A 13,196-nucleotide genomic window follows, 5' to 3' on the forward strand; every position below is an offset into this window, starting at 1 on the left:
CACCCCTCGTAAATTTTGAATAGAGAACTATACTCAGGTTATAGTGGGAAAGTGTAAACAAAAGTCTGGGGAATAAAAGTAATGGAGACTTGGTTAAGGCTATTTCTTTACATAGACTTCTCTGAAGCCTGGGTTTTCCTTGAATGGATCTGGCAATCTGCATTCAGCAACTACGTTCCCCAGCCCCGCAGACTGAATTTGCATGCCAGCATGCTGGCTCAACCAGACAAGGAACAAAGTCCTTAGCAACAACAGGGCCTTGAATGATGTCAAAGCCATCAAAAAAATCCAGTGCTTCTAAAGATCCATGACATTCAAAAATGTTAAAAATTAAATCACTTTAAAGCTTTAAAAATCTGAAAATGGAATTTATCCTAAAGCATTTAAGATGAGAGCTCACATTAGTTTCTGACAGAAATGCAATCACTATTCGAAGAATGGGTAAATGGATCCTACAGAAAGACTAACTGTCAGAATATTCAAAAGCAGATTTCCTTATATAAATGCAAATATAAATGTTGAGAAATCTTAGTAAGTCCCCATGAAACTGTTAGTAAACTTCAGTTTTTCATGGTTATATTGCGGTTCTGAAATGCACTGGCACTAATCTGAAGAAATGGTGGGACCATACGAACATGCAGAAAAAAATCTGGGCTAATACTACATTATACTATTACTTATGATATCACAACAAACACAAAATTCAAACATGAATGTGTGTTTAAACAACATGAAACATAGTAATTAAAAAAAGATTACTGACAAATTCATTCAAAACTAAACCACCTAAAATATTGAAGTTAATAACACAAAAAATCAAATTTATAGCAATTTACATTATTAAGGCTGAGCAACACACACAAATCTCTGGAGGAACTCAGCAAGTCAGGCAACATCTATGGAGAGGAATAAAGAGTCAATATTTCAGGCCAAGGCCTTTCATTCCTCTCCATAAATAATATATAATGTTGCTGAGCTCTTCCAGCATTTTGTGCAAGTTATTCTGGAATTCAAGCAACTGCAGAATCTCTGACGGTTATTAAAACTGTTTCCCCATTAACTAAAATAATCTGACCTGAATTTTTTTCTGTTTTTTTTACATAACAAATAAATTTTAGTTTTTTTTAAATGGAATCCAGTAAATAATAGCCATAGATCAGAAATTGATTACAAATAATAAATAACTAATTTTAAAATGGATTTACAACATGTCCATACAAAGCAAGGACAAATATAAGATGTAAACAGATCTAAAATTTAAACGGATTTAAGATCCATTTAAAATTTGCTTACTATCTGGAATGACGTTTACAAAGAAAAAGAATATTTACCTTGTACAATACATATCTCCATTTCTTAGCTGCTGAGTAAGAAAAGCCACACACAATATCCATGACAATTCCACTTGCCCTTCTGAATCCAGTCTGCAAATAACATCAAGGGCTTCCTGGCAGTCAATTCTAGAAATCTTTGAGGGAAAACAAATGGAAAAAAGTTAAAAAAAACTCATATTCCCCTAAAATTTGCAAAGTTGTGCAAACAGCCAAGAAAACTAATTGCAATTGTAAAGTGCATCTTTCCTTTGAAATATTTATCTTCCTACTCCTTTCATAGTCACATCTTCTGACAAAAATACATCACAATGTATGTTAAATTTAATAAACACTATTTTTTTGTTGAAATTTACAAAATCTCATACAAATCCTTACCTCCTGCAACATGATTTCTTCTGGGAATGAACGGCATAACCATGTTAAAAATAAGTGGAGAAAATACTTGTTTTTGCCAGTTTGCGGGTGATTCACACAGTATTTGGTCAGCGTCATTGCTTCTTTGATATGCTTATACTTCATCAAGTATTTCACTCTATATTCAAAGAACACTGGAGATTCTGATCCCAAATATTCATCTACTGTAAAAAGCACACAATAAACAGGAACACAAAATGAAGTCCACCAGATCATTCCTGTTAGTCTAATTCTATGCAGTCAAATCAATAATGAAAATGCAGTTTCAGCAAATATAACAATTTATAACACTGGTACAATATCAACATCAATGATCCTATTTATAAATTCTTCAATTTGACTTATGTGGTACATGCCATGAACTAATATTTCTATAAAAAGAAATCAATGCATGTTTCCATGCAATATTCAAGTTCAAGTTTAATTGGCGTTCAACCATACAGCACAGCCAAATGAAACAGCATGATTCTGGGACCAAGGTGCAAATCACAATACCATCAGTCACACATAGCACATACAAGCCAGCAGTAAAATACAGTCACACAAAAAAGACCAAGTCCCTGAGTCCATGAATGTTGCAACAGTCTGCAGTTGAAAACATCTTGTCTTCTGCTGAGCAAACACTGAAGAGCAGCACCAACTCCAGCATGTACACTGCCCCCCTACACCCACACTGTGTGCTGGCTGCCAATGAACCATTGAATTGGACTTGCAATATTTCACATTAATGTCCAACAGGGTCTTGCAATCACAAGAAAAGTGACTAAGACAATCACTCGCTGTTAGACTGCACACCTCCTTTACACACCCATTCTGACGCAGGCAGCAGCATGACGCGCACTAAATCCTGCTCATTCAGTTTTTCTGCATACGAGCAACTCGCTGATGGGGTAGACCTGCAGTACTCCAAGTTATTAACGTCCAGCAGGGTTTTGCAATTGCAAAAAATACATTTATAAAACACAGTATTTTTCCAAAACAAATTCACACTGTGAAAGCAAGGCAAAGGATGTGTCAACACAACAGCCCTACAATGCTTATTTAGATATATTGGATCAGCAGATGGAACTGCAAAGCAAGTCGATCATTGTTCTACAGTTGGCTGAAAGATGGAAAGAAACTGCAAATGTGCAATCGTTACAATCCATTTGATAAAATGACATTTTTGGCAATACAGTTCCCGACAGTTCTTTCAATTTGATAGATTGTTGATGGCATGCCACTATAACAATTAGTATCCTATGCATCAGAATTGTTCTGAAGATAAAGTTTTAATACACACCCCTTCGAGAAACTAGATTTAAAATAATATGCACATGTGAACACAAAAACATTTTGGTTAATTGTACACTTAAAATACAAAACTGGATGTGCAACTGCTTATTCAGATTTTTTGAACAATTTAAACAAAAAGGCAGAGTAAATCAAAATGATTTTAACTTGCATGAATAAATATGCACCATCCCCAAATACTAAGCAGGCTTGTCATTAAATCCAAATAGTTGAGGCAATTCCCTTTGCTGCTTTAACCATGACTGCTTACACTTTCAGGGAATTTTAATTCTGCACAGCATTGTTACTTTTCAAATTTTTAGTTGAAAAGCTGGGTGCTCAAACCTTTGGAACCGATTTTGTTTTATTTTAGAAGAAGTTGATTTTAGGAGTTGAAGTTTAATGATCTTCTCACAAACTGGTGAAGACAAACATAGTTTATAAATAAAAATGTCCAAGGGTCAATTTCTGTCATGAACTGATCTAGCTGAGCTCAGCAGATTGTGGCAGAACAACCATAATCACTAATGGCAGCTGGATCAAAATAATCAGCCACAATTCAAGCTTCAATTCAATATTCAAAGACTTCTCACTGAAAAATTCAAGTATATAGTTATTAGTTACAAGTAGATAGTTACCCACCTGCTTCATGCAGGCTTCAATCATACCAGTACCCAAGAAGAACATGGTGACCTATTGCATTTCTTTATGCTACTGTGAATGCCTGCAAAAAGGTGAATCTCAAGGTAGTATGGGGTGATATATATGTACTTTGATAATAAATTTACTTCCAACTCTGAATCAAGTTAAATAGAATTTCTTTTGGCTGAGATGTCCTGTTGATATGCAGGATCCAGGTTCCAGCAGAAGATGAGAACCATCAACATCCAGAATGGAAAATGTTAGGGTGTTTTAGTATATTACCACTGTAAATTATACCTATTCCCATCTAAATCTCATCTCTTCATTCCTCTATTTTGCTGTTCTATGAATACATTTCTCACATCAATTCTCAATCTTAAAAAGACATCTACACAGTTGTTTCAGCTTGTTACTGACTGAACAATAAATAACTTTCTTTTGCAACTCTTTTTCTTAAACAGTCCTTTGGGAGTAAGGATGACTTTTGAGGGTTCCAAGTTGGCTGATTAGACCAATGTGACTCAATGGACTTTTGCCATTCATACAGGAACATTGTTATTGAGAGCCTCAAGTTCATGCCTCAAGAGTGCCCAATGTTGTTTTGGGATTTCCAGCATATGCAGAATTTCACATGTTCAGGATTTGTTGCTCCACTGCAAAGTCTCTTCAAGGGATGCCTACCCTGAATACGTTTAAATCTTTGCTTCAATGAGGGTTCAATAAGACCCTCTTTTACTGCTCTCCCTCTGACATCTCTGCTGCCCACCAACTCCATGTACTCATCCAGACTTGCTACCACAGCCATGTATCCTTCATGGGAACTTGTCTACTCCCTGCTCCTATCAAATTCCTTCCTCTCGAGCCCTTTACCTTTCCTACGCACCTGGCTTCACCTATAACCTTCCAGTTATCCTCTTCCCCCTCCCTCACCTTTTTATGGAGGCACCTTCCTCCCTTCCAGTCCTGAAGAAGGGTCTCCACCTGAAACATCAACTGTTTATTCATTTCCATAATGTTTCCTGATATGCTGAGTTTCTCCAGCATTTTGTATGTATTGCTTTGGATTTCCAGAATGCAGAATTTCTCATGTTTAAAACTCCTTCACCACCTGAGCAGTCAAAGATTTCTAGATGTTTGATCTTTTTTTTTCCAGTCATCTGATACACTTTTCCCATGACAGAGCTCAGAACAAACTGTCTGTGTTGGGAGTCATTGTGAGCACAATGACAATGTGCCTGGCCTAATATATAGCTGGTTGAGGCAACACAGACCCAAAGCATCAATATCACAAAACTGCTGTTGTAATAAAATCAACGACAAAGCTCAAGAACACAACTATGATATCTCTTATCAATCAGCATCTTGCATAGTACCCACAGCTTATATGCTTCTGCACCACAAAGAATTAGGACTGGTTTGAAGATAATGGTCAGGAGATTAAGGTATTAATTAACTGCAAATGCAAGGCCTTCCTGGATTGTAACTCATTCACTCCTAGAAAGAAGGATTTTACAGACATCTGAAATGAGAGATTCAGCTGAAAACCCATGACAAGGAATATTTGGTTGATAGAGAGAGCACTCAGCAATTTGCTGACATATTCAGTTTTTCCAATGCTGTCAAAGCCAACTAAACTCAAACATCAAACATATTAGTCAAATGAGCATCAAGAATGGTGCTGAATTCTTCAGGTACAGATACTGTAGTATCCCAATAACCATTGGAAGAAAACATAGATACTTTATATACTTTACTTTATTGTCGCCAAACAATTGATACTAGAGCAATCATCACAGCGATATTTAATTCTGCGCTTCACACTCCCTGGAGTACAAATCGATAGTAAATATTAAAAATTTAAATTATAAATCATAAATAGAAAATAGAAAATGGAAAGTAAGGCAGTGCAAAAAAAAACCGAGAGGCAGGTCTGGACATTTGGAGGGTACGGCCCAGATCCAGGTCAGGATCCATTCAGCACTCTTATCACAGTTGGAAGGAAGCTGTTTCCAAATCTGGCCGTACGAGTCTTCAAGCTCCTGAGCCTTCTCCCGGAGGGAAGGGGGATGAAAAGTGTGTTGGCTGGGTGGGTCGTGTCCTTGATTATCCTGGCAGCACTGCTCCGACAGCGTGCGGTGTAAAGTGAGTCCACAGACGGAAGATTGGTTTTGTGTGATGCGCTGCGCCGTGTTCACGATCTTCTGCAGCTTCTTCCGGTCTTGGACAGGACAACTTCCATACCAGGTTGTGACGCACCCTAGAAGAATGCTTTCTACGGTGCATCTATAAAAATTAGTGAGGTTTTTAGGGGACAGGCCAAATTTCTTTAGCTTTCTCAGGGAGTAAAGGCGCTGGTGGGCCTTCTTGGCAGTGGACTCTGCTTGGTTGGACCAAGTCAGGTCATTTGTGATACTGACCCCGAGGAACTTAAAGCTTTTGACCTGTTCCACTTGCGTACCACCGATGAAAATAGGGTTGTGCTGTCCGCTACTCCTTCTGAAGTCAACAACCAATTCTTTCATCTTGCTGACGTCGAGGGATAGGTTATTGTCTTCGCACCATGCCACCAGGTTCTTAATTTCCTCTCTGTATTGAAACTCATCATTACCCGAGATACTGCCTACAATTCTGGTGTCATCAGGAAACTTAGATATTGAGTTTGATGGAAACTTGGCTACACAATCATGGGTGCACAGAGAGTACAGCAGGGGGCTGTACATACAGGATCTTCCCAAGAATATGTAACAATGATGTGAACATACTTTGTAGCAACTTATCCAACTACACATCTTGAGACTTAAAATTCCAAATCAAAGGCCACATCATCCAAACTGACAACATAATCACCTGAAATTATGGTGAATTAGGAACAAGGCAGACTTTATACTTCCTTCCCTCCATAGGCAAATCATGTAATTAAATCCTTTTAAAGTAACATCTTATTTTAAAATAGACCCTATATAAACTTTACTAAGCACTAGTACTTGGATAAATTGAAAAATCGTGGCTAAGATCAAGTTCGTTTTTTTAAACCAGGATATTTGTATAGCTGCAAGTAGCACTCAAGTTAATTTCAACAGTACATTTAAATATTTGCTTTTAGTGAAATATCTGGATTTTCCACAAGTGTGTATAGGACCCTTTCAGGGAGTCCTTGGTCAAGATTACCCTATTGTTTTTAAGACAATAAGCAACTGTATCTATTTGTTTTGATTTTATGTCTGCTTTTACACAGTTGTCATTTTCTGAGAGTGATGCAGGTGACTAAATTGGGAAAAAAATCCTCAAACTGACAAATGCAGTTGCCTATCAAAACAGATGTGGAACTTCTTTTAGTTGGTTTCAATATTTGTATGACTTCTTTACAGTGAGAATTTTAATTTTGTCTTCTTTGCACTAGTGCATTAAGTTGGCCAATTGTTGTTCACTGACAAAATAAAATTTATAGTTTTATAGAGCAATTCTCTTCTACATCATACATTTCATCAATCAATATTGAATGCATATCTCTGTCAAGAACTTTTATTTTGGAAAAAAAGGTTAATTTGTTTGAATATTTAATCATTGCAACTATCTAAGTCTTTAAACTTTTCATTGTCTTTCTCTTTCTGTATCCACCTAACTTCTAGGATTCTATACATTACAATTCAATCATCATCATCAGGTGCCATGCCCAGTTTGAGTTTTGACTGCAATGGCCCACACACTCCTGTTTCCAGTCAAGTGGATCAATTCATTGGTATTCATTTCCAGTTCTCTGGCTGCTGTCTCCATCATCATTTGTCTTTGTCTTCCTCTTGCTTTCTTCCCTTCAATCTTTCCCACAATTACCATGTATTCTAACTTCTCTTTCCTAATCACATGTCCAATGAAGTTACGTTGCCTTTTCATGATCTCATATTATTTCTTTTTGTGTTTGCTCTGTTCATGACATCCTCATTAGATATTCGTTTCGTCCATGATATTCTTTGCATCCTCCTCAAAAAACCACATCTCTGCTGCTACAATTCGCTTTTTCATATTACTAGATATTATCCAACATTCTGAGCCATATAACATACCTGGATAAAAGTAACATTTCAGTACTCTGAGGCGGGTTGTCATGCCTAGTTTAGTATTGGTCAGTATACTCTTCATTCTCGTAAAGGTGTCTTTTGCCATCCCTATTCTTCTTTTGATGTCCATGTCGCACCTGCCATCTGATGTCACCCAGCTTCCTAAGTAGCAAAAGTTCTGCATGTTTTATGTCGTCCCCGTTTATTCTCAGCCTGCAGGTAGGATTCTCCATCTTTTTGGATATCACCATACATTCTGTCTTCTTGCAGTTGATAGATAGACCCATTTTTGCACTTTCTTCAACAACTATATCAATTAAGTTTTGTAGTTCTTCTTCCGTACTTGCAATTAACACAGTGTCATCTGTATATCTGAAATTATTGATGTTTTCACTGCCAACTTTGATTCCCAAGATGTCTCTTATTTTTTGTCATATTGTTTCACTGTACATATTAAATAAATCAGGGGAGAAAACACACCCTTGTCTAACGCCTCTCTTGATTTTCGTAAACTGACTCACTTCTCCATCTATTCTTACAGCAGCAGTTTGTTCCTAGTACAGATTTCTGAATAGGCGGAGGTCTTTCGAATCTAGATCTACAGTTTTCTGTAATATTTCAAATAACTTATTGTGCTTCACTTTATCAAAAGCTTTTGTGTAGTGGATAAAACAAACAAACAAATCTTTTTGCACTTGAATAGCTCGTTCTGAATTCCGAAGATTTTTTTGGTTCAATCAATTTATTTTAGCCTATTATATCTAATTTCCTTTTTCAACCTTCCACTATGGATCAAGCTTACTTTGATTGGAGAGCCAAAGGTATAGTACGTTTTCGGGATTTATTTTTGGATAATTGTTTTAAGTCTTTTGATCAACTTTCTAATAAATATAACTTACCCAGATAACAGGAATTCTGCAGATGCTGGAAATTCAAGCAACATACATCAAAGTTGCTGGTGAACGCAGCAGGCCAAGCAGCATCTATAGGAAGAGGTACAGTCAACGTTTCAGGCCGAGACCCTTCGTCAGGACTAACTGAAGGAAGAGTGAGTAAGGGATTTGAAAGCTGGAGGGGGAGGGGGAGATGCAAAATGATAGGAGAAGACAGGAGGGGGAGGGATGGAGCCGAGAGCTGGACAGGTAATAGGCAGAAGGGGATACGAGAGGATCATGGGACAGGAGGTCCGGGAAGAAAGACGGGGGGGGGGTGACCCAGAGGATGGGCAAGAGGTATATTCAGAGGGACAGAGGGAGAAAAAGGAGAGCGAGAGAAAGAATGCGTGGAGATGTCTTCATTTTTTAAAGAAAAGGGCTTCCCTTCCTCCACTATCAACTCTGCTCTTAAACGCATCTCCCCCATTTCACGTACATCTGCTCTCACTCCATCCTCCCGCCACCCCACTAGGAATAGGGTTCCCCTGGTCCTCACCTACCACCCCACCAGCCTCCGGGTCCAACATATTATTCTCCGTAACTTCCGCCACCTCCAACGGGATCCCACCACTAAGCATATCTTTCCCTCCCCGCCTCTCTCTGCATTCCGCAGGGATCGCTCCCTACACAACTCCCTTGTCCATTCGTCCCCCCCATCCCTCACGACTGATCTCTCTGCTGGCACTTATCCGTGTAAGCGGAACAAGTGCTACACATGCCCTTACACTTCCTCCCTTACCACCATTCAGGGCCCCAAACAGTCCTTCCAGGTGAGGCATCACTTCACCTGTGAGTCGACTGGGGTGATATACTGCGTCCGGTGCTCCCGATGTGGCCTTTTATATATTGGTGAGACCCGACGCAGACTGGGAGACCGCTTTGCTGAACATCTACGCTCTGTCCGCCAGAGAAAGCAGGATCTCCCAGTGGCCACACATTTTAATTCCACATCCCATTCCCATTCTGACATGTCTATCCACGGCCTCCTCTACTGTAAAGATGAAGCCACACTCAGGTTGGAGGAACAACACCTTATATTCCGTCTGGGTAGCCTCCAACCTGATGGCATGAACATTGACTTCTCTAACTTCCGCTAGGCCCCACCTCCCCCTCGTACCCCATCTGTTACTCTTTTTAATGCACACATTCTTTCTCTCGCTCTCCTTTTTCTCCCTCTGTCCCTCTGAATATACCTCTTGCCCATCCTCTGGGTCACCCCCCCCCCGTCTTTCTTCCCGGACCTCCTGTCCCATGATCCTCTCGTATCCCCTTCTGCCTATCACCTGTCCAGCTCTCGGCTCCATCCCTCCCCCTCCTGTCTTCTCCTATCATTTTGCATCTCCCCCTCCCCCTCCAGCTTTCAAATCCCTTACTCACTCTTCCTTCAGTTAGTCCTGACGAAGGGTCTCGGCCTGAAACGTCGACTGTACCTCTTCCTATAGATGCTGCTTGGGCTGCTGCGTTCACCAGCAACTTTGATGTATGTAACTTACCCAGATCTCACTTTTTTAGATACCTACAGATTAGAAACTTTTTAATTACTGCTTCTAATTTTCCACACTCATATCCAATGGATACTTTGGAAAAAAATTTAGATCTAAATCTCTCTCAGAAAAGTGTTGTAGCAATTATTTACAACATAATTATGAATTTATGTCCTGATGTTTCCAATAAATTAAAGCTGATTGGGAAAGAGAACTTAAGATTATTATACCGATTGAAAAATGGGAAAAAAATTCTTCAATTGGTTAATTCATTCTCTATAGGTGCTAAACATGTGTTGATATAGTTTAAAGTAGTGCACAGGGCTCATATGTTCAAAGATAAACTATCTCGTTATTATTCTTATATTAATCCTATATGTGATAGATGTCATTCCGAGATAGCCTCTTTAACTCACATGTTTTGGTCATGTCCTTTGTTGGAAAAATATTGGAAAGATATTTTTGATATTATTTCAACGGTTTTGAATACAGACAACCTCATCCAATTACTGCTATTTTTGGATTACCAATGATAGACTCAAATCATTTAACCTCTTCAACACGCCGGATGATTGCATTTCTTACTTTAATGGCTAGAAGATCCATTTTGCTGAATTGGAAAGAGATTAACCCTCCTACTGTATTTCACTGGTTTTCACAAACTATGTTGTGTTTGAATTTGGAAAAAAATTAGAAGTGTGGTTTATGACCCTTCCATTAAATTTGAAAAAACTTGGAGGCCATTTATTCAGCATTTTCATATGATGTAATTTGACCATTTCTAAACTTATTTTATCTCTCTGTACTGCTGGTTGAGAGGAATGGAGTCGTCGACACTAAGGTTTTCTTCTCTTCCATTTTTACATTGTCAGAATTGCCCAAGTCTTTTTAGTTTAGTTGACTAATTCTGTTTAGTTTAGTTTCTTTTTGGGGTGGGGTTTGTTTTTTTTCTATTTTTTTTCTTTTTCATGATTTTTCTCCAGTTTTTTTTGTCCTGTATTATTCATTGTTATCCTACACGATTGGGAGTTTTGTCAATTTATACTATTTGGTTTTATAATTACTCATTTTAAGTATAACAATATATTTCCAACAATTTGTAATATTGCTATGTTATGTTTATATTTTATGAAATAAAAAGATTGAAAAAGAAAGAAAGAATAGCTCGTTCTGATAGTATCCTTAACATCAATATTGTGTTTCTTGTACCTTTGTCTTTCACAAAACCACATTGTTCTTTACCTATTTCAGCTTGTATCTTACTTTTAGCTCTACAATTCAATGGAGAAACTAATAAGATGCAAAATTTAAAAGGAAATCAAACATCAGTTTAAATTTCAATTTAACAAATTTCAAGGTAGAAACAAATTTTGATCACTTCAAAGGAAAAAAAATCTAAAAACGCTGAACTAAATGAGTTGTGATATCTTTTATCAGTTCGAATACACCACTGTCTCTACCTTCACTGACAGGAATTCTCGGTGTAGATTAATAATTTTGAAGAGATTAAATATATCTAGGGGTTTCTCTTGTCAGTAACATAAAAGTATTTACCTCCCCTTGGATGTTTTCATGTTTTACTGTTTTATAACATTGAATCACCGTGGATTTAATTTAGCTTTTCTTTGACACTGATCAATGGAAAAAGACTCTTTCGTGTCAAAGTGAAAACAGATCTCGACAGTGATCTAAATTAATTACAATTATAAAACAAACTAATTGATTCACTGGTGCAGCCAACTGGTTTTAAAAATCACATAATTAGTTAAATGGAGATCACCTGTGTGCAGTCAAGGTGTTTTAATTAATTGTAGTAAAGAGACACCTGTATCTGGAAGGTCCAACTGCTGGTGAGTCAGAATTCTGGCAAAAACTACACCAAGACGACAAAAAAAAACACTCCAGGCAACTCTGCGAAAAGGTTATGAAAAGCAGGAGATGGATACAAGAAAATTTCCAAGTCACAGAATATCCTTGAGTACAGATAAGTCAGTCATCAAATAGAAAGAATATGGCACAGTTGTGAGTCTACCTAGAGCAGGCCATCCTCAAATGACTGTGCAAGAAGGGGACAAGTGATGGAGGCCACCAAGAGACCTATGACAACTCGGGAGGAGTTACAAGCTTCAGTGGCTGAGATGGGAGAGACTGCTCATACAACAGTTGCCCGGGTGCTTCACCAGTCGCAGTTTTACGGGAGAGTGGCAAAGAGAAAGCCACTGTTGAAAAAACCTCACATGAAATCTTGGCTAGAGTTTGCCAGAAGGCATGTGGGACACTCTGAAGTCAGCTGGAAGGAGGTTCTATGGTCTGATGAAACCGAAACTGAGCTTTTTGGTCATCAGACTAAACCAGTGGTTTCCAACCACCGGGCCGCAAAGCATGTGCTACCGGGCCGCGAGGAAACGATATGATTTGGTGATATGAAACAATATGAGTCAGCTGCACCTTTCCTCATTTCCTGTCACGCACTGTTGAACGTGAAATAACCTACCAAATAATACATAAAACCTTATAGGCATCCGTTAGTCTCATGAGACCATGGATTTGCGCCTTGGAAGGTTTCCAGGGTGCAGACCTGGGCAAGGTTGTATGGAAGACCAGCAGTTGCCCATGCTGCAAGTCTCCACTCTCCACACCACTGATGTTGTCCAAGGGAAGGCCCTTACAGCTTGGCACCGGTGTCGTCGCAGAGCAATATGTGGTTAAGTGCCTTGCTCAAGGACACACACACTGCCTCAGCCAAGGCTCGAACTAGCAACCTTCAAATCACTAGATGAACACCTTAACCACTTGGCCACGAGCCAACACACATAAAACCTAAAATAACACTAACATATAGTAAAAGCAGGATTGATATGATAAATACACAGCCTATATAAAGTAGAAATAATGTATGTACAGTGTAGTTTCACTTAACAGAATCGGGAAGATTAAGCCAAAACCGAAGTTGTAGAAAAAAAATTGGCACGTACATGCATGTGCACGTCATGTATGCGTACACAGTTGCCCGCGCAAGGCTTCATGGTCATGGTAGTCTTTCTCAGGGTAAACACAAGT

The 13,196-nt window shown here is 38.5% G+C and overlaps 1 protein-coding gene across 2 annotated transcripts in view; it reads right to left on the reverse strand.

The window, feature by feature from the left end:
• Positions 1–13,196, reverse strand: part of LOC134347902 (zinc finger protein 654-like) — a 64,888-nt gene that overhangs the window by 16,211 nt on the left and 35,481 nt on the right. The window contains exons 5-6 of one of the 2 annotated variants that reach the window (XM_063050499.1): positions 1,710–1,909; positions 1,332–1,468 (exon numbers count right to left, since the gene is read on the reverse strand). In XM_063050499.1, coding sequence (XP_062906569.1) covers positions 1,332–1,468; positions 1,710–1,909 — 337 coding nt within the window. Of the gene's footprint in view, positions 1–1,331; positions 1,469–1,709; positions 1,913–13,196 lie in introns of both variants that reach the window. The other variant, XM_063050498.1, reaches the window with a different exon arrangement.

The sequence above is a fragment of the Mobula hypostoma genome, chromosome 6 (genome assembly GCF_963921235.1).
Source record: "Mobula hypostoma chromosome 6, sMobHyp1.1, whole genome shotgun sequence".
NCBI lineage: Eukaryota > Metazoa > Chordata > Chondrichthyes > Myliobatiformes > Myliobatidae > Mobula > Mobula hypostoma.